This window comes from Agelaius phoeniceus, chromosome Z (assembly GCF_051311805.1).
Source record: "Agelaius phoeniceus isolate bAgePho1 chromosome Z, bAgePho1.hap1, whole genome shotgun sequence".
NCBI classification, from domain to species: domain Eukaryota; kingdom Metazoa; phylum Chordata; class Aves; order Passeriformes; family Icteridae; genus Agelaius; species Agelaius phoeniceus.
In genome coordinates, this window is record NC_135303.1 from 41,824,706 (window position 1) to 41,847,117 (window position 22,412).

At 41.3% G+C, this 22,412-nt stretch overlaps 1 protein-coding gene across 1 annotated transcript in view; it reads right to left on the bottom strand.

Annotated features, from left to right (window-relative positions):
• The window catches only part of SNX30 (sorting nexin family member 30), a 52,816-nt gene that overhangs the window by 6,811 nt on the left and 23,593 nt on the right, over nt 1–22,412 (bottom strand). Inside the window, exons 3-8 of the mRNA XM_054652149.2 lie at nt 17,645–17,755; nt 14,758–14,916; nt 12,206–12,401; nt 11,358–11,557; nt 5,693–5,779; nt 239–391 (exon numbers count right to left, since the gene is read on the bottom strand). Coding sequence (XP_054508124.1) covers nt 239–391; nt 5,693–5,779; nt 11,358–11,557; nt 12,206–12,401; nt 14,758–14,916; nt 17,645–17,755 — 906 coding nt within the window. The remainder of the gene's footprint in view (nt 1–238; nt 392–5,692; nt 5,780–11,357; nt 11,558–12,205; nt 12,402–14,757; nt 14,917–17,644; nt 17,756–22,412) is intronic.

Below are 22,412 nucleotides of genomic sequence, written 5' to 3' on the forward strand. Positions count from 1 at the left end.
CAAAAGTGCAAAACAGACAAGCATGCATGATAAAATGCTGTTAGAGTGCTGACTTGCAAAAGACCACTAGTCTGACAGAGTTCACTTGACCACAACTTCCAACTCTGACAAAGAGCAGCTTCAGATGTCTAATATTCTTGTCTTCAAGACAGTGTGAAGATTTCCTGAAGAATTATCACCATTTCAGAGGAAAATAAACTACTCTTATTCCGGCCAGTGCTCCAACAGTGACACATACCTTCTCATAGTACTGGATGTTTTTATCTGCCATCCCCATGAGTAGCTGCCTAAAGTCTTGTCTTTTGTTGTTCTGCCATCTCTCCATATCTGCTTTCAAGTCAGCATTGAAACATTCTACTCGGTCTTGACATTTCTCAACATCTGCGGGTACCTGCAGCAAGATAAATGAGGATTAAAACTGTCAGTAAGAGTGCTAGATTGCTGAATTAGCTCAAACCTTACTGAGCAGAACTACAGAAGAAAGGGTAAGTTCACAAAGCAGTAGTTATCCTGAATCAACTGAGTTATGGCTGCAGGGAAAAAGCTATGGTTCTGAACTAGAGAGGATATGAGATTGTTTAATTTGTTTGTTGCTGTTTGAGGTGGGTGAGCGCTTGTGCTTGTCCATCTCTATGCCTGATATAGAGGCGTGGAGGAAGCACCTTTTAAAGGCACAGAAAAACCATTTGGCGTAAGTAGTGGTACTGAGGGTCACTTCCTAGTGCTCAAACTAAGCAGCTTAGCTCCACAGCAAGCTCTTCTGCTTCCCATTTACAGCTGCAGTAGGAATGTCCCAATTTACACCAGTGTGTATATAACAACAATATTTAGGTTTATCAAAAAAGGTGGGTAAGACACCTCGGTATTGACAACTGCAGAATAAAATTTTTAAGTCCTTAGTTTTTAGCTTCCACTTTTAACATTCCAGGCTTCCTGAACAAAATTTAACTGCGCAGCACTTGTGATCATCAACATGGGATTGGCTCATGGACTTTTAGGCTCAACAATGGACATGCAACCATGCAAAAGCAACAAACAACATCTTGAAGGACAGCCTGCTGCAAGCTGAGGTAGAGATTTAAATGAATTTTTGACAGTAGTCACTCGCCTACCTTTAGACCAACTCACTTAGTTGGTCTAAAGGTACACACACTTTAGACCAACTAAGTTGGTGTTCTTTGCTTTATATTAGTTTTAACTAATATAATGTATATCACCAGGCAAATACAGGAATAATTTACTAGTGTTTCCTCAAGCAGGAAAGACAAACACCTTTTTTTCCCTTCTCACTGCTGCATGGTCCACACAGACAGGAATGCTGTAAGGACATGCAGACTAAGCCCATGAGCTCAGAAGAAGAAACTCCTGAATCCTGGTACCAAAGTGAGAAGTGAACATTTGCTCTGGAAGCTGTGACTTGTACGAAGGCAAAATACAGAATGAAGAACATTTGAAGAACTTTGGGATAGCTCCTCTCGTACTTGATACTTTATTAGTAAACTTGGAGGAGCGTGAAAGAAGGAAGAGGATTAACAGACTACATAAGAAGCTTTTCATGGATACTTACATGAAGTTTGAGGTGGGCTACTATCTTGCAGTTTGGCAAGGTACTCAATTTAGGCAGAAACACACTGACTGTGTTTCTGCTCCAGGACATGGATTAGGACTGATCACTTTATTACTCAGAGAAGGTCTTACATCTGTTCTTCAATAAACCAACCTGTTTGACATGCAGGAGCTCTTTACACTCATGGGATTTGAGTTCCCTTTTATTCACACAACTGAATTTACACTACAGGCAGCTTGGAGGTTCAGTAGATACTTTTTCTCACTGCCATGTCTGAGCACTATACCTATGGCTACAGAATTCACTCTGCTACAACTCCAGATGAAGTTTCCTCACAGGCTGCAGACAAGAACAACCAAGCCAGTGACTGTAAGATTTAGGGGATGCTCCCCTCAAGGCATGCATGCCTTGCATCATAAGTACTCTGCTATCTTAATGGGGAAATCTAGGCTATCAAGAGAAATATTTATGAAGTCTGGAAGCAAAACCCTGTAAGATTTCCCAATCTAACTAACTTAGCTTCTAAGCACCCACCAGCTCCCTGCTTCTTCTGCCAGGATCTGAAACCACAATGAAGATATGTAGAAATCTGTTCTTTCTCACAGCAAGTCTCTGGCTGCTCAGGCTGAGAGGGCTGTATGAATTTAGAGCTACAGGGATAACCCAGTGGTCAGGAGATGTGTCACGTGTGCTCTCATTAAGAACAACAACAGCTAACTCCAACTAAGTCTCCAAAGACATCATGAAAATAGTGTCTGCACATGCAGCAGTCCTATCTGGGTGTGCAAATGCCTTACCTTACAAACTGCAGCTTCCTAGTACATAAATTGCAATTCAGTAGTTACGACAAAATTTTAAGTTAATTAACAGCATTTAAGCACTTTATATCAGTGAAAACTCAAATGCAGAGATATTATATGTTTGTCATCAAATTTAGCCCAAGCTGAAGCATCAAAGCTGATACTTTTATCTCTTTTTACCAATGGAGACACTAAATATTAGCTAACAACTAAGAACCAGGAAGACAGTAGATTGGACTCAGAGAAAATGCTACTTCTTTACTGATACCTGCTCTCAACTACTTAATAGCTCAAAAACCCCTCAAACTTGTTGCTGAAACTCCAACACACTCTTAAAGGGGCCAGGACTATTTTAGTAGTCAATTTCAACTGATGAGAGAGGTACACGCAGGCAAGAACTAAGCATAAAGTTGTACATATGTGATACAAAGTTCTGCATCTGCATCTAATCCTCTTCACAATGATTCTGTTCTCTTAAAATCTAAGCTTGCCTAATATCTGTAATTTGGTGTGCTCAATTACAAACAGCATGTCCACTTTAAAACTCTTCTATATCAGCATTACCAAGTAGCAAATGGTCCAAAAGTACAACAAATCCAGCATTAATTAGACAACCAATCTTTGCATAAGATATTTCTACCTTCCTAGCTCTTGGGAAACAGTTATTTATTACAAGGCCTTTTTCCCCCACCTTCTACTTCAAGTTCTGCACTGCCATATTTACTGTTCCCATAGATCACCACACTTCAAAGCCTTGAGGTAGACAGAATAAAACAGATCATCAGAGGCAAACTTCATCTCACTAAAACAAAACCACACCCATTCTTTATTGTGCTGGTTAGATTACTGCAAAATCAGCTCCAGCATGGGTCAGAAATGGGTGAGAGGCATTTCACCACTGCACATGTTAGAAACTGAAAGGCTGCAGACACCACACAAACACCATGATGCTACTGGTAAACACCACCCACACTGCGGTGTAAGCCACTGTGGTGGCTTTTGGTGTAAGCTTCAGCATTCTGAGCAGTAGCTGCTGACAGAGAGCCACAGCAGCACTACAAGCCTTCTGCACTCATAGGCCACTGAGCTCTAGGCTGATCTCACTGCCAGAACAATCTAATGGCCTGGTGAGCTCTGTGATGCCAGGCTGGGTATGTGCACAGGAGTCCCAGAATGCCCTCCAGTGAGAGATTTTTAAGTAGTGATAGGCTTATCTTTCAAGATCTAAAAGAAGGCCTTTGATCTCTTAAAGTTTTGTTTGGGATCTTTTTACATCATTTCAACCAAATCAGCAAATATGCCAAGGAAGACAAACGCCATTCCACAACATGATCCTCTGTAGCACGGTGTGTTCTATGCGGGTTTTATTGTAAAGTTGGTTATTTTTTATAAGTTAAGATTATGGTTTGGCCCTCGGTTCCCCCCATGCTGTCCCTCATAATGGTTTGTTCCTCCTGCCAGTTACCTGTCCATCATTGTAACCACCCCCCCTTTATTTTGAGACTTTATTCTGTCAATCATCCCTTACTTAAGATATGATTTGTCTCCTGAGCCTTTTCCCTCCCCTGTGCCATTCTTATTGGTTCAGTTGTGTCCCTCGCTCCTCCCCTGGGCTTCGTTCATTGGTTCCCTTGTGTCTCCTCCCGTCACGCCCATCCCCTTTATCAGTGCCTCCCCAACGGTCATTCTCTGACACCGTCACTGGCACCGCCTGGGTCAGTAAAACGCCTTGGCATCCATAGGCGTGTCCGCTCCTTCCTTCCTTCACCTCAGTGCTTCGCAGTTCTGCTCACGCCTGCATCACCACGTCGCAGACGGAGTCACTACTCGGGGTTCTCGCAGAGGACCTGGCAGTGGCGGGATTTGTGGTCTCCACCGGTCACTCTGGGAGCGGCTAGCCAGCACCTGTCAGCTCCTGTGGCCGCGGAAGCGAGACTGCAGCCCTCTGCCAGCTTTTAGTTTCCAGCATGTCATAGAGCCAGGAGACCTTGCTGAATGTAAGATATGCTTCTAGGCACAGCTCTGAGCTCTTACAGGTAATGACACATCCTCCAGCTGGAAAGATTCTGAAAACCCCACAGACAGTATTTTGTGAACTATGCAAGGAGTTCTACATAGTTTGTTCAACTTCATCTTGTAAATGACACAAACTACTTATGTTACAAAAAGGTAAAACAGTTGCCAAAAATATTCTGATACTCTGAAGAGAAGATGTAAGTATGCAAAAAAGTATTCGAAAAGTTATTCAAAATAATCCCTCCGAGGTATGAGATCCAAAGGACTTTTAACATGCGCAAGATTGGTACAGTGAAATGTCTAAGAACCAGCTTGCTGGATATGCTAGGTTTAGTTCCCTCCATCCTAGATACAACTGCTAGCTCCTGTTTATACAAAGCTACACTGAGGAAGTAGAGTGTATACCACACCAGCCAGCAGAGGGACACGTCGTAGACCCAAATACAAGAGCACCACAAAACACCTAGTACACCACTATTTTTATAGCCACAAGATCAGAAAAACACTTTAGCATTTCTGTGCTCTCATACTCTTCAGTTTCTTAGGTTCAAAATATTATGTGAACCTACTGTAGAGTGAACATTATTGTATAGTAGTCATAATACTGGAAAGTCACCCATTAATTATTAACACAAATACAAGGGAAACCAAAAACCTCCAAACAGAGGAAGGGAACAAACCCTATTGCCATCATCAGTTAAAGCTGCAATGATTTAAGAAAAGGCTCTTGCACTGTGTTTCATGCAGAAGCGGGTGGCAGCATAAGCATGTCAGTTCACAGCTTTGCTTTTGCATGGTGCCCAGCCAAAACCTGTCATCCAGTGATGCATGGTGCCATCTCTGTTCAGCATCATGCAGGTAGAGCTCCCTAGCAGAAATGGCAAAATAAGGAGTTTTCCACAGCCAAACCCAGGGTTCTGCAACAATACAGTTTCACAGTGCCAGGGATAGGACTTTAACTCAGTGAGCTGACATACTGCTGAGTCACCAGGGACTGTTCCACCACTGCTTTGTTAACCTGTCACTGAACAGTCCAACTGACTGCTGTCTGTTGTTGAAGTGTTACAGAGTCATCCTGCTCTGAACTGTGAGAGATCAGTAGTTCAGAAGTTGTTAGACAAGTTACATATATTTATACTTAGGTTTTATTTCACACCAGCTTGCCAACAACAAATTTCTGTTCTGCCAGAAACTGCTTAAACTGCAAAGAAGCCCCCAGATCCATGAAAAAAGCAAGTTCTGCTTCTCCATTCATTTCAGGAAGTACTGTAGTGCAAACTGTTTTTGTAGAGCAATTTTAAGTGCTAACCTTTGGACGGTCTTCTCTTTTCAAGGCTACTGCTTCCAGTTTTGCTTCATACTCCGCTTGAACTTGGTCCCTTTTCTTCAAAACATTCTATGGGCAAGAGAAAAGAGAGCTGTGAAGGGATCCTCTTGTTCTTTCCCCCAGGCCACAAGAAACTCTAAAGTGATACATCTTCAGTGCCAAGTAAGCCCAAAGTCAGACTTCCAGATATACTCTGTCCTGTTTTACAGCATTTAGGGAGTAGCTTTTAATAATGAGCAGCACTTGCTGGCAGGGGCATATAAAATTAAACATTTGGATAAGCTGGAGGCATGCAATATAGAAGCAATCATGAAACCACTAATATAATCCTGAGCAAGTAAATTTAATTAATCAGTTGACCTATTACTACCATGAAAAGGATACAAACAAAAACATGAAAGCTGACAAGGACTAATGTAAAGTTTTGGATATCCTCAAGCAGCAGACAGACAACAGCATTGGCTAAGAGACAGGAAGACCATCACAGAAGGTATTACAAATCCCTTTTCACTTGCAAAGACTCTTCAGAATCCTTTTAAGCAAGCTGTCACATTCCAGTGTTAGAGCAAAAGCAAGCCTTTATTTTAGATCAGCTGGAGGCGGGGGGGGGGGGGGGGAGGTTAGTTGTTGGTTTAATTAAAAAAAAAAAAAAATTATGAAAAGAACAATTTACATGAAAAGCACTGGACTGCCTGAGAGAGCTTCTCAAGCAGTAAACATCTTATTGACAGAGTATTTTCAAAATAGAGAGGCAAAGATGCTACCCTTAGTTTGTACTATATCCACAAAGAACTTCACCAAGTTTATATTACAATCTTACAGTTTGAAAAGAACCACAGGAATTAGTCTTTCTAAAAAATAAACAGCTTCGTGTCTGCAAGAGCAGGCAACTTACCACTTCAGGTACACTGAAGTGGTACACCACAAAGAAACAACTCGTATTTTTAAATTACTCTGTCGATGCAAAGTTATTATTAAAAGTGCTCAGAGGGGAGTCAACCAACACTCTCTGTAAGTTTGAAATTCTCTTGCAGCTAACTTGGCTTTGAGTCTTCCCTTCGGACATCCAGAAGGAATTGTCCCATTAGGACACCAAGTAGTAACTACTCATTGCAACACGTCCAGACAAGGCTAGTAACACATGACTAGTTATGTGCAGTGCTGCCTACTGAAACATATTTTTAAAAAAGTAACTCCTCTAACAGCCACTCTAGATCTAATTAAGAGCAACTAAGGACGTACATATATCTACTAATCATCATCCCTCTCCTCCTTCTTAAGCCAAGAGAAGGTCACCAATGCAGCTGCTCTAGAGTAGGGATGTTCAATCCATTATAAATGGGAATGGCACTCCATCCACAAAGCTACTATTAGATTAGTCAATAAAAAGAGGGCAAACCTGAAGAATTCACCTTCAAGAGCTCAACTCTCCCTTTTGTTCCAAAAAGGATGAAGAATCATACCACTGGTTGTGTTTGGTTGAAAAACCGCAATACTGCCCCTTCTTTTTGGAATCTATGCAACTATCTGGGATGGCCTTTAGTGATTGAGGTTACCAATGCAACAAAAGTCTGAGAGATTTAATAGCTATTTCTACTTTGTATTGCCTCTTGAACCTGAATCAACTGAAATTTCTTCTGTGAAAAACAACTGCCTCCAGCAATTGTATTTTGCCTTTAGAAGCCTGGAGTTAGTGCAGGAAGCCGAATCTCTACCAGGAGTAGCCAATGATTAACAGTTATTGGCAAACTGGATTCAAAGAACAGGTGTCTTAATTCCCCTTAAGCGCTCAAGTCCACCTACTGGGGACCACTAATAATGAGCTTGTGAATATGGTTTTAAGTATCCAGTAATGGCTGACCTGTAGGTAACGAAAAAAATATTGCCCTCCCTTTCACTTGTCCGGTATTTTCCTCTGGCACCTTTAAGCAATCTCCTCTGTTCTAGATTGATGCCTTGATGCTTTAGCAGCAATTATGAAAAGCTCTGCATCAAGTATCCTCAAAATTACCACAGACCATGCAATACACATTAAGGCCTCACTCAGAGGGAAAAGAAGTTTTTTTAAAAAAAAAAGTTGGAAGAAACCAAACTCAAAACTAAAAAACCTCAATCAACACACTTCAGTTATTTCAGGCCAGAACTATACCAGTGGTATCTTAACATGAAAGACTTAGCCTAGTTTCAGCAGGTCCTTCACCATTTTGTATTTAGTTGAAACATTCCACCTTGGCCCACACAGAGCTTTCAGGAGCTTGCCATCAGCATCTTACTTCAAATTTAAATTTCAATCCTGTTTGCACACTCCATAGCTTCCTACTGTGACTAAACATCACAAGAGGATCTCTAGTTACTCCATGCCCTTAAGGACACAGTTACCTACTAGTGTGGTGCTTGCTTTAAACATGCCTTAAAAGTAATGTCCAAGAACACCCCGGGGGGATCACGTCACATGATAAACCTTTATAGCAATGTTGAGCAAACAGAAGTCATGTAACATCCTAATATATGCACTGAATCGTGTATAGGAGATTTTGTCCTCTGCACATGCCTCCCAGGGCAACACCAATGTACATCAGCAAATGTGGTACCATGTTTGCTGACAAGGGCCTCGCTGCACCAGGAACTGAGACATCACCTTGACATGTAATAGAAACCACAGAATACCAGGCTGGAAGAGACCTCAAGGATTAGCTCATCCTACCCTTCTTGGCAAAAGACAAGATGGATCAGCACCCTGTCCAGCTGGATCTTAAATGTGTCCAGTGTTGGGGAGTCCACCACTTCCCTGGAGACATTATTCAAAAGGATGATTGTTCTCATTGTGAAAATTCTCCTCTTGTGTTTAATGAAAATGTCCCCAAGAGTAATTTGCACTGACTGTCCCCGTTTTTCCATGGGTCTTCTTGTGAAAAGGGAGCTTTAATCATATTTGTACTCAATCATTAAATACTAGTAGGTGGTGATAAGATTTTCCCTAAGCCTTCTTCCTCAAGGTTGAACATACCCAGCTCTCTCAGCCTTTCCTCATACAGCAGTCTTCTCAGTCCCTTGACCATCTCTGGTCCTCTTCCAGACCCTCTTCAGCTTATCCACATCTTTTTGTGTGCAGCAGGGATAAAAACTGAAGACAGTTGTGGCCTAACCAGTGCTGAGCAAGGCAAGTAATTTGGAAAGGGTCGGTCTCTTCCAGATACTACCAGCACACATTTTAACTCAAGGACACAACACCAGCTTCTGCCCTGTTCTGCAAATCTTTCAAACAAATCCAGAGGTTAGGCTTCCCTCGAAACAACCAATTTTCTATTCAAGCAGAACTACTGGGGTGCAGTTCCCTCAGGCTCTTCTCCTTAGGTACAACAGTGCTCCTGAAGACATCAAGGCCTCTTCGTCTCTGAACAGTGACAATAATCTGGCAGTTCTTACTCAAGGGACATTCAGCTATGACTGCTCTATAGATCATGTTCCCACACCTACACCAGGGGTACAGTGTACAACAAAGAAAGCTAACCAAGGTTTCACTGAACTCCTAGTACCTGAGGAGTTACCTTCCATCAAGTACCCTGTGCAAAAGATATGCTCTGAAAGAACAAAACAGACTTTCATCTCACAAGCAGTCCTCACAGCAGCTGATGAAGAGGAATGCACTGCTAGTGAAGAGGACCACCCTTTCAACAGAAAGTCTCCTGCACTCCAAGGGTGCACTCCTTACTAACTTTGGTTACTTACTTAGCGTTACGGATTCTGCAAGGACAGTTCAGTAGCTGCTCACTTCAGAAACAGAAACAGGCTGATGTTTTCTAACAGAAGAAAACTGCACTTTGTAGAACCTGAGAGTTCAGTTTTGCTATTTGAGAAGAAAGGAAAATACAAACCGTCTGTCTTTGCTAATAATAGTTTTTGTTCTCGATTTCCAAATTTTTAGACTGAGTAAAGCTAATAAGATGTCCAAGCCAGACACTAAACGGCGTAATTCTTTAGAGCACTAGAAAGTCAAGTCAACAGTCTAAACAGTTCAAGCTAAAAAGCAAGGGTTTCTTTAGCTGAACAAGTACTTTAGACAGTAAAGTAAGTGTTGGCTTGGAGACAGTGCCATTCTAAAAGGGCTGTAAAAGACCAAAAGGAAGCCTAGGTGCAAGTCTGTAATGCCGCTCTGCCTGTGGTGAGTGGTGATTATCTGCCTAAAGTACCTCTTCAGCTGAAGAAACCCTGGCTTTCAGCTTAAAAAAATTTCCCCTGCTGTATTTTTGAAGAGCACCTCTCACAATTCAGCCTGCTCCTTCAGATGCCATCTTTGGTAGGTATTTTTAGCATCAAAAGCCAGATGTTCTGAGTTAAAGTATTTAATCACTAGCCTCACACTCTGTTTATTTATAATCACACTCCATCCACCTCCAATTCCTACAGTCCAAACATCCCAAGACAAGGCTTCTTACAGCTCACTCTGTTCAAGAAATACTTTACTGTTAATAGACCCATAAAGAAAATACAACTTATTCATGCTGGAGCCAAATCCATGGTGACAAAAGCAAAGAATATACCCAGAGAATTAGTGCAAAGCCACCTGCAAGAATACTTTAAACACAAAGATGTACAACTCCTGTAGCTGGGAAAAGATCACAAGAAAGTGTTTAAATTCTCAGTTTGAGAAGCATAGGATGACATTAAGACAGAGAAGGAATACCATGTAAGTAAGGACTACATGTAAGACTGTAAGTTTACGGTGGGCTATTAGATCTGTAAAGGAGTGCATATCACAGCCTTGTAACAGTTGTTCCAAATGATAAGTCTTCAGAAGGAACTTGTCTGCTAGTACCCCATAGTGGGACTGATACATACATATGGCACACATACTGTGCCACAGGCAAGTTGTGAAAAGCTCTGATGCATAAACTAAAGTCCTGGATATAATTTTTTAGTAAAGTTAACTCAGTAATTCTTTTCCCCATTAGATGTGATTGATTACCAACGCTCCATAACTTCAAGAGAATAAAACCCACATTAAAGTAGCTTTTATTATGTCTGCGTAAGCAGTAAAACATAAAGTTCTTAAAAATTATGAGTCACAGAATACCATCTTTAAGCAGTTACTTGGTATGCAGAACTTAACTGACATATCATGCCTAGGGTATAGGGATGACAGAGGAAGCAATATCTATCATTTGGACACATGGTTCTAAAATAAGGCACCCAACTCTGCTTCATACGAGTGATATAAACTGCTAATGCTGTAATTCCTGTTGGACCCCACAGTGACTCTCTAGTGAAGTAGTGAAGAGCTGAAGCACAACTAGCTTCAATTCAAAGAGAGATTCTAGGCAGCCACTGGAAGTCTCCTATAGAGTATCACCTGCCAAACCAATGAAGGGGCAACTCATTGGTTATTTATTGTAGGGTGCACATGTTGTGTACACCCTATAATATTGACCCTAGCTTGATTGAAGAGCAGAGCAGACAGATAATGCTATTCATGCAGTACCCTGCTATTAAACATACCTAACTGTGTTTTGACTATGAAAATATCCTCCTACTTAATGTATTACTTCCCCACTTTTCCCATGACCACCTTTTCTCACTGTTCAAAACAAATGAACTTGCTAATTCCAGGCAAACACGACAGCGCTTTCTGCCACAGGGCTCTCTTTACCTTCATGGACTCAGCATACAATATATATTCCCTAAGCACAGGCAGGAAGTCTTCTGTCATGTCCTCACTGAGTTCTTCAAGAGCTGTGCAGCAATTCCCAATACAGGCAGACACTCCTTCCAGTGGCTCTGATAGCTCAACCTCCAGCCCTCCCCAGGTTGAATAAACAGGTCCATATTCTCGTAGTTCCACCAAGTATTCTACAAGAGGCAGATGAAAAAATAGATTACAGAGTAAGAGCAAGGCACAAAGATGAGCAAACACAAAATAGGTGAAATCACGCACGAATTTTGAATAACATTAATCCCCACAGGGAGTCAACGCTTACATTAGCTTCTTAATAGACTTAATAGAGCTCTGTGGCTGCACAGGTGACAGGTTCAAGTTGTCTCTTTCTTAACTTATGATTCCTACAGACTTCCAATACAAAGATTCTTGCACCTGTGCAGTAGCCAAGGTCAGTTTTTTAAACATATGTAAAACCTATCTCTACTAAGACAGACTCGTAAAGCTTGTATTCATCTAGGAATTCCATTTGTATTCCTCCAGGTGGAATCTACAGGTCATCCCACCTGTAATCTTTCAAAAATTTTTCAAAAAATTACTCCAGAAATCTTTCAAAAAATTACTCAACTTTAAAACAAGATTTAAATTGAGCTAATATCAGATACTGTGTTACTGTGTTTTGGGCCTTTCTAAAATCTGGAACAGGCATTAGATTTTGCCCTGTGTGTGACTTATTACAGGCCAGAATCATCAACACAAATTGTTATTATCATTATATCACCCAGAATAAGACACAGAACATTCAGACTGGAGTATTATGATGGAACATCCTGTCTCCTTACCCAGCTGTTCCTTGATGATCCGTTGTGCTATTCTATCAATGGTACCAAGCTTTAGAGAGAATGTGTCCAGATAATCCCCAATGGCTGCAAACTCCAGTGGCCGACTTCTTAATTTGTAGCCTCCAGTAACGTATTTGACAGACTCCCCCATCTTTGACAGCAAAGCCATTCCTTGCTTTTTGTAGGCATTAAGATCCTAGGAATTAAAATGAACAAACAAACAAACAACAAAAAAGAAACAAAAAAGAATATGTTTAGGAATACTCACTTATATGTTTAAATATTAATACAGTGAAGAATACTTTACAGTCAAGATCAAATCTTGTGAAAGCAACAGATTACATCTGACACACAGCCTTGAACAAAGGCTTTCTACAAGCAGTACAGTTGAGCACAGCTTCAAGGCTCCATGGAGATAAATTATCCAGGAGAATAGTATGAAGTACATTAGAAATAAACAAGTAGGCCAACTTTGCGTATGGCCATACTTTCCCATTTTCCTGTACTCTCACCAGGGAAGCAAGCTTATTAACAGTTCTGGTTCCACCAAAACATTTCACATCATTCATCTACACATACTTCTAAGTCAATACCAGTACAATACCGGTATTAATCAGATGCACCAGCTGGCTCTACTGACCTACTACAGAGCTACACACTGCACACCTATTTGGTAAGCAGCCTCCTCACTCCAGTTCTGTGGTCAAACAGGAGGCAGGTGAAGACTGCAAGCAGAAAAAATGCAGCGTGAGGAGACCAGCAAAACTTCTCTGCAAGAGAGACTGTAGCTCAGGCTGGGTCAGATGCATCCATATTGCTGCACAGAAAGTGTAAACCTCCTTCTCACTCCTTTACACATTTGCATAAACCAACTTTCAGATTATCTATGCTAACAAGACTGCTACTCTACAATTTTCATGGGATTTCACCTTAACAGTACACCAGAAAAAAATGGTTTTAGTTAGTCAAAACGCTGACAATGTTTCGTTTTATTTCTTCCAGCAGAGGTCAGTATTCAACATCTCAAAACAGACTCAGGAGCTATAGTTTGGTTGTCCTATAGAGCCTGAGGAAGAGATGTGTTCAAACCAAGCAGGCTGTAGAGATCAAGAATTCAGACGTATTACTACAGACGAGACTAAAAGCTTAAGAGACTAAAGTTTTTTCTTAAAAAAAAAAACCCAAAAAACAAATAAAAAAATAGCCATCTTCAAAACATGTACTATGGTATTCCTTCCCAGCACTTAATGTAAGTCAAATGTAAGCCTGATTAAGAAAACCTGACGTCTTAGCAGTTAGTGTAATTTTCAATTATGTTTGCATTTAAATGCAATTTGATTTTTTCTTTCCACATGTCATCAGTATGAGCTACAAGCAGGCATCAGAAAAGATCCTTGAACTCAAAATTATTCACTCACTCTCTCAAGCATTCTGGTATGTTACAGGTCCAAAGAGGGAATATGAAGAAACATTGGTCTCTCTTCTTCAACCAGGAGGTGATCTTACAACTTCCTGTAGTAACTAAATTCTGAAATCCTAGTACACTGAACTGACACCTCACTGCTCCACTAGACCAGGTTCAAACATTAGAACCATTCAGCAGAACATCCTTTCCCCAGGATGCTCTGTAATCTCAAGGCAAACTCTTCCTAAAGCAGAGGATGAAGCCCTTGACATTCATTTTGCAGGGATGGCAGAAGACAAATAGAGCAGCTAAGAAAGCTGCATTGTGTTTGGACAGATCAAAAGAGGAACTAGCTATAAGACATTTAAACAAATTCTGCATTTCTGGCTTGTTTCAGTGGTTAATTTCACTATGGAGGGGAAATAAAAACACTGGAATTTGATTATTAACAGCAAGCGAAGCATGAACCTGAAGTGAGCTCAAACATCACATTTAAGTGAGCTAGATTAATGTGACTTTGGAAGGGCATACCTTTACAGCACTTCTCACCTATCTGGTAAAACCCAAGCATAGCTGCAAGTCCTCCTAGTCTTATTTGGAATGCAGTTCTAAAGAAAGCCAAAGAAAATTGCACTATTCCTGCATGAGTCATGCAGAAGAGATGCATGAAATTGTTGGCTGAGAACAAACAAGAATGAGGCCTCCATGCTTAGTTTTGAGGGCATCAAGTGCAAGCAGTATAAAAAGAACAGACAAGATAAAAAGTCAAGAAATTCACAAGCTTTTGTGCAAGGGAGACTCTTCTTCCTCTCCCCCTTCCCTCCTCCCCAAAAGAGGATTTTAAAGTCTACAGTTTTCTGAATTTTTATTCTCTCTTGCATAATAGGATTACATGCTACAAAACAATAAAGTCTGGAGAATTCAATTTATCAATCTGCAGAGAGGATTCCTCTTCCCTTCAAGCACAGGGAACCCATACTGTTGTCACACACAAGGGTCTGTCACACACAATAGTCAGAGTGCCCAATAACCCTCTGGAGGAAGTGGAAGCTCTGATCTGCTCATGTAGTTTTGTTAATGCCTTTTTACCCCCATTTCAGAAGGGACTGCAAAGGTCAACAACTGTATTCGAAAGTTACTGGCTTACCTTAGCTGTGAGAAAGACGTTGAAGTGCTCATTAAAAGACAACACTGGGTGATCAGTTATTCTCTTCAAGAACTTGTCTAACGCTTTCCTCCTTGTCTCCACAAACTCTTCCGAAAAGCGATCAACAACACCCTTCACCACAAATTTTTCAGGAAGAGGCTGTCAGAGATAAGCAAACAGTACAAGATTCAAAAGACCAAAAACTTGCTTCTGTTTTGGAAATTTGGAAATAAACAAAGCAATCAAATTCCAGTCTTGACAGGAACTGAAACATTGTGTTTGTGAACAGGTACCATGCATCAGATGGGATGCAAGCTGTGCTCAAAATTATCCTTAAGCTGGTCTGGCTTAAAGCTAGCCATTCTACTGAATGGCTTCAGCTGAGAGACACACCAGGGAAGTCAAACAGTACTCACACTAAATACTTGTAGCATAGCTTAGATTGTTCTCCCTACTGCTATCCATATTCAAGATCCAGCTCTGAAGAGATGCCAGAAGAGCTGCATGCTATTTATAACAGAAGCACACATAACCACCACCCCCGCCACCAGCCAGTGCTGAAGCAAGGCTGCCCAGCCTCAGGAAACTCAGAAAATTGCACAATTCTACTTCCCACAAACCCTCTATGAACAATTTAGAGCTTTTGAACAGGGCCCTCCTGTAAAAGGCCAACAGCCTTAGTGAGAACACTGAGCAAAACCAAACCAGGGACTTGACACAGAAAATGGCTGGATCTTTTCTGAAGTGTGAGCGAGTACACCTGGTCATCTATCACAGCTGACTTTCCTGGGTATGTTTCTGTAAGTGACAAAAGCCTGATGATACATTCACTTTTACATCTTACTATTTTGCAGTTCATCTCTGCAGTTCAGTTTGACATGTAAGCCCAGACTATCTCCAGACTTGCTAGTTATACAGTCCCCCCTGTTACACTTGGATTACAGAATACACAGTACCACTTTGGATGAAAGGTAACTTTTTAAGCTGATGCATGGTTAATTTCAGCTCTACCACTACATGTGCTTTTGTTCTGTCCAGACAGCATAGACTTCAAGATTAATATAAGTTTTAAAATTGTGCTTTACCTTTGTAGTCTAGAGACAGAACTGAGATCAGTTTACTGTCTTTTGAAAGAAAATATTAGAATGTCTCAGATCTTTTAAAAAGAAGTAATATCAGAAACTGAAGAGATGAAGAGGAACTCACAGTGAGGTTAGTTTTGACTTCCAAGTGTAGGCTGTCATGACACACTGCACTGATAAGACATTATCATTTGCTACAGCAAGATTTTAGGCAGAATCACTATATTGAGATTAGGAAGACAACTCCCTTTTGATAATTTGTTAGGCTTTCAGGGATTCCAGTATCTATAATTACAAATACAGATAGTCTTAGATTGTCTTGAAACATCTTTTCAGAAAACACTTGAGCCAGTGCATCTGAAACCACCTTTAGCTTCTATACCTCATCTATTTCTAGACAATAAATACATAAAACATTCAGCAACCATATCCTGCATGAAGGAGATTATTAGGGGATTCTGTAATTGCTAACTTGTGCATAAACAGACAAAATCCTTTATCTCCCTTATTAACGGCACATCCTTTTACCTCCAGATTTTCTAGAACAAATGCACCTAAGATACTGGCTTGTTCTACAGCCAGTTCCATGTCCAGTATTACAGCTACTCATGCAAAGTTTGCTGTTCTGTCTGCAACAAATTCCTGGTAGGAGCAAAGCAGCTTGATTCCCCAGCTATGACTCACCTTCTGCTACTCGACTATTATTTACAGCCTTGCAGGCTTCAGGCAGAACTGGCTGCCTATTAGTGTACCCAAGAAGCAGAAGCTGAATTGTGATTGTTCCAGCTGTTCAGAGAATGGGACGTGAAAAAACAGTATGAGCACTTAACACATTACACATGCCTCCACCTTATGCTCTCAAGCTCACTGTCTTTCTTTCCACTACTGTTCACTAAACATATTTGCTGGAAGTTAGTGGTGTCACATGATTTTGTGAAGTACTTCTTATCTCTGAAACACTCAGCTATTATTCCACTTGAGGCAAGTCCTAGCATAATTAAGGACTTAAACAGCGCTCAACCATAGAGCAACCTAACAATACTTCTCACACAGCCTACTCCTTGCTGAGGGAGGGAGGGCAGAGAAACTTCCACCCCATCACCCACCCCAGGCAAGCTAAAGTATGCTAGTAGTGTTGCTATTTCCTGCCAATTCAATTCCTACGGGGCTTTTTAAATGTCTTTCTTCAAAAGGACTGAAGGCAGTGATCTCAAAGGTTTCCTATACCTACGTATAAGGTAGTACTAACTTCCTCACATCAAATAAGGTGGTCAGATCACCAGTTTCAGCAACAATGGGTGCAGTAGTTTAGCTAATCTTATTAGGCAAGCTTCTACCTACTGAAGGCATGCAATAGCTACCAAACTAGAGGCTGAGACTTCCAAGTCAGTGCTATTACATGTTAGTGCTATTAAATGTTTGCACAAGCAGTTTTAAATTACTTTGTAAAACCAGCTCAAAAGGCCATCTTGAAAACTGAGACTAGAACCTGAAGTACCTGTGGCTTTTCATAATTCCTAGATGCTTTGAAATACAGATGTAATAATTGAGTAAACAGATTAAATGTATTCTATTTATGTCACAGCTACTGTAGTCAGCACATGTATTGCCCTGCAGGAGGTTGACAAAGCTTACCTCTCAGGTGTGCCACTCAAGGAAAGCTTAAGCTTCCTAACTAGTCAGGAATGGGAAGCAAAACAGAATAAAGTACTGTTTTTTAAACCTAGACACATTACATCCAAATATTACCCTTGGAAGACAGATGCACAACTGTCCTTAACAGCAGATTCTTGCTTAGTACCTACGGGAATAAGATGTGTTGGCTGAGACTCTTCCAGCTTGTTTCTCAACCAGTCGAAGTCTTGGTACCGCCGACGGACAGAATACTCCGGCAAATCAAACTCTGCTCGTGTGGTCTGGAAAAGAACAGGAAATAATTAGTGTGCAGCAACTTCAGAGCTTAGCAGCAAATGCAGTACAGCCATCTCTGGCAAGGGTGAAGCCAGACAAGCCTTGCAGGGGGGTGTTAATCCCCAAAATTTTGCAGCCAGCATGAGAGAAAGATCCTCTGGTCTTCCAAGCAGTGGAAAAGCAGCAATATGAAAAATGATTGCTTAGAGCTGATGTGTTAAGATCTATTTGAAGTTCATTACATGTTCTGCTCTCATCATGGTAGAAGTCTGTAGAGCAGAAGCACTGTGCACCACATAACTCTCTTGGTAGTTACAAGATTGCAAAGACTGTATGAGATATTCATTGCGAGGACAAGACTATTTTAACCATCGAGAATTAAAAGTAAAGGTGTTTACTGATATTCTATGACATGCACTATCCACAGGTGAAAAAGTGTTTCACCACTGTCTTGTATTCTAAGACTGATGGGCTTATCACACTCCAAGGTGAAAAGATGAGAATATAAGCTACCGCAAGGTTTGATGGACCATTTTTGTTGACTTCCAAGATGAAGAAACAAGTCTGCTTATGTGTATGTCCAATTAGATATATTAGTACATTAAATTAAACTTTTCCTTCTTTAGGGCAAGGTCACTACAAGTTTGAGGGGAAAAAAATAAGTATGCAGATAAACTCCTGGCAAGTGTTTTATCCAGTCTTTGAAGAGTCCATAACCTGGAAGGTTGATTGACTGTATGGGGCTGCTTGCACAGCATGTACTGCAACTGCCTAAAATCACTCGTGAAACCGTGTACCAACTAGGAGTGTCTGCTGAAGAGCCTGGCATTGCAGCAGCCCTGATTAGAAGGTAGATGGCCCTTGTAGTTATGTCCCTCTGAGAAGCACAGGCAGCTATACTTCAGTTACTTGCAGCATTATGTCCACCTTGCAATGCATGGCTTGCAGTGCCAGCACACTACATGCCTGCAGCCAGGCATCAAACCCAGCACACTCTGAGGAATACACGGCAACTCCAGCCTTGAGCTGGCATCGAGTCCAGCACCTGGTTGCTTTGCTAGTCCCAGCCAGTAGCAGCCTTTAAACGTCATCCACCTCTTCACTTGCTCTCTGAATGACTTTACCTCTTCAATTGCTGCATTTTACTCCTACCAATCACCACTGGGGATCCTGTAAAAGTTCTATATATGAAATCTCTTTCTAGGGTGAACTCAGGAGCCTCAATATGGTATCAACAGCACAGTAGGTCTACAATACTGTAAGCAGCAAGCTGATGTGTCATTACCTATAAAATTGTTTGGATTCTAGTAAAGGAAGGCACAGACAGAAAAATAAATCAGGATCAGCTCCTCCATTCTTTGACCTGCTAGCCATAATAAGCAATATAGAGGTTAGTCCATGGATTAACATAAAGAATCTTCATGAATTGGAGCAGTTTTGTTTGTAGATGAGGGACTACCAAGACCCCAATATCCACTGCAGATCTGTGCTTTACTCAGCTATGCACTTCTCAGAGTAACACCAGCTAATTTAACATCAAAGAGTGCCACACTATGAATGTGACTTCTGAGACTTCATTTGAATCATTTTCACTTGTTTGGAGTAAGAGAATGAATGGCTTTAAATATAAAGCTATAGTAAAGAAAATAAATAAAAATAAATAAATATAAATGGCTTTAAATATAAAGCCATCTATAAATAAAAGAAAGGGAAAAAAAAGCTTGTGATGAGGCAGTAGTAATTCAGTAGAAGGCAGACCTTCTGTGAACTGGCTGTCACTGCCCAATGGCATTTTAAGAGATCACATAGTGAGTAAATGAGAGTAATCAGAATGGCTACACAGTACAGTGTCTTATCCTGCAGCATGAGAATAAAGGTAAAGTCTCCCATCTGTTAGCACTGAGAAGCTTATTAACCACTATGCTGCTAACAGTTAAGGAAAACCATATAGGACTGCCTAGGAGTTGGAAAGCAGGGTTAAGTCCCAATACACAAACCATACATTAGCTACAGCTCACCTCTACCAAACTGCTCTTGTTGCCTTTACTTTACAAGCAGAAGTGCAAAGTTTTCCATATATCACATTTTTCCACTGAGATGAAAATACAGCAGCAACATTTCAGTGTTTACTGTAAAGGTTATGAAATCTAGACAGCAAATAAGCTTTTCAAAGACTATTTGGGCAGAACATAAAGGCCCTTCAAGGTTTTAATGAAACGTCACTAATGCTGAAAGAATTTGGATCTCAGATCAAACTCTTCATTAGTTTAGCCCAAGTTATTTCTTCCAGATTGCACAAAAGAGGAAGGAGGATCCCGCCACTGTCGAAGCAGCACTGAGGAACAGGTTTCACTGAGGTAGCTCGGGGTGCAGCTGCAGTGGGAGCTGCAGGTTAAGCTCAGGCTGGGGCAGCCCAGGCAAAGAGGCCCTGAAGAGCCCACCCTGGGCACACGAGGGCCCGGGGACCTGTGGCCCAGCCAGGGGGCCAGACACTGGGACATGGCAGGAGCCAACGGTCCCAGACCTTCCCATGCTTGGTGAGGGGATAAAAGCCCAGGGGTTCCTTTGTTCTGGTGTCTCCCCAGAGACACCAGCCCGAGCTGTTTGTTTGTAACTGTGCTGTGATGAAATGATTTTAATGGCTGGGACGTTCGAGACTGCTATGGAAAACCTAGGGATGGAAACCTGGTCTGACTGTGTGAGGGGGCATAGCTGGGAAGAGGCCTTTGGTCCAGCTCAGGTGGTGCAAGAGTGCCTGCCAGAGTGGATCCTGGATGGTTGAGCAGGGATATTTCCATAGCAGACAACAAGTAAAGCACCTATGTTTTCAACACAGTTAAATTCCTCCTGCTTTCTCAGCAAGATTTATAAATCTCATCTTGCAAGGACATGTGTCTTTTCCAAAGGAACCTGAGAAACTTACATGGCAGATGTCAACCTCACAAAAAATAATGGGCAAGATGTTTCCAGGAACTTATTGAAAATTCCAGCACAGTTCCACTAAGTCAGCACTGCAACACTCTGGGCTCAGTTTTACTTTCTGGAAAGCAGACAGTTATAGATACTTTTACCTCAATTGCTGGAATGGTTTTGACTAGAGGCAGTATTAAGGCAATCACCTGTCTTGGTCTTGCATAAGATTCTTGTCTTCCTTGGAAGGAGTTAACAGCCAAACCTGAAGCTAGCCTGTGATGACAAGACAAAAATATTTTTGTACCCTAGTTCTACTCTCTAACTCACCAGAGTTGACTGCAGATTCCCCTCCATGCCACTATTTAAGTTTGAGGCAACATCTTCAGCTAGGAAAAGAGGAGAATGACAGAGAGGGGGAAGGGAAGAAGGCTGGTGTTCTTAGCACTCCAGTATTTCTTTTTGCCTCAAACAGTTTAGCCTGTTTGAAAAAGACTTCATATCACTTTTACCTGCTCCTCTCTAGGGAATCAAGCTGTTTCATGTGTTCAAGTAATCTCATGGAAGCATGAGAAGGACAGGAAAGTGAAAACAAGACCTCCACTTGGTCCAATGGCTAGTACTGACTGGTTTGAAAGACTCTCCCTTCAAGCCTGCAGAGCAACTGCATGACTCTGAGCAATGACACTCAGCTGTTCAGACCTCCATGGGAAAAGGCACAGAAGAAGGCCTTGCCATCCTAGAAAGTACAATGAAAGTGAAGTTAGAAGTACACTTATTTATGTTTTCTTAGGATAGATGACTACATAACATATGGTCAAGCTTTACTTTCCTCTTTCTTCCTAAAAAAGAACTCTGTTTGGTAAAGTCTCCCTAAAATGCACCTCCATCTATCTGAAGGACACACAGACACTTCAATCATCACAGTCATGACCCATTAAGTTCCATCACAACTTCTACCTACCTTTACAGTTTCACTAGCCCCCCTGTGTAAGGAAACTGCTTACTAACTTGCATTAGTAACTGCATTAGCAAGATGAACACAGGATATGAGAGAATCAACAAGTCAGTCCTGAATCACTTTCTTGTTAGCTGGAGGATTACCATTACATTCTTTAAATGTGTTCATCCACAAGACAGGCTAGGGAATGCTACCTGGCTCTTACTAGGGAGCTGTGAAAACAGGTACACAATCAGGATCAAGTAAACTCTTATGTCTTCCTTTGCAAGCCAATGTTTTGGCCCTTCCTCAGTCACCACCATCTGCTGACAAAGGTATGAGATGAAAAGCACAGGGCATACTGCAAGACATTTTTTTTCCTATTAGAATGAAGGACCTGTAAAAACAAAGAGGGAAAAAAAACCCCACACAACACAAATGAGACTGTGATCAGTCTACACTCTTCCCTACAGTGATATTCTGTCACAACCACACATTACAGAATTAGCAACTCCCCTGGTGGTGATGCTTTTCAGTCTTCAGAATAACTCATTCTATGACCTATGTTTATCCAAACCTTTGAGGTTCCAGAAGCATTCTCCAGTAAAGGAAAAAAACCCAGCTGTCCCTGCCTCCTCATTCAGAGTCACCAGAGAGGCCTCAAATTTCTTTCCTGCAAGGCTACAAGGGAGGTGTTGCAAAGGCTCCTCATCTCACTCCATGGATTATTCTTGTGCAGCTTTTTTGCCATGTTTAATTACTGCTTGCAGATTCAATGGCTAATTGGCAATTAGCTTGTCACCGAAGACACC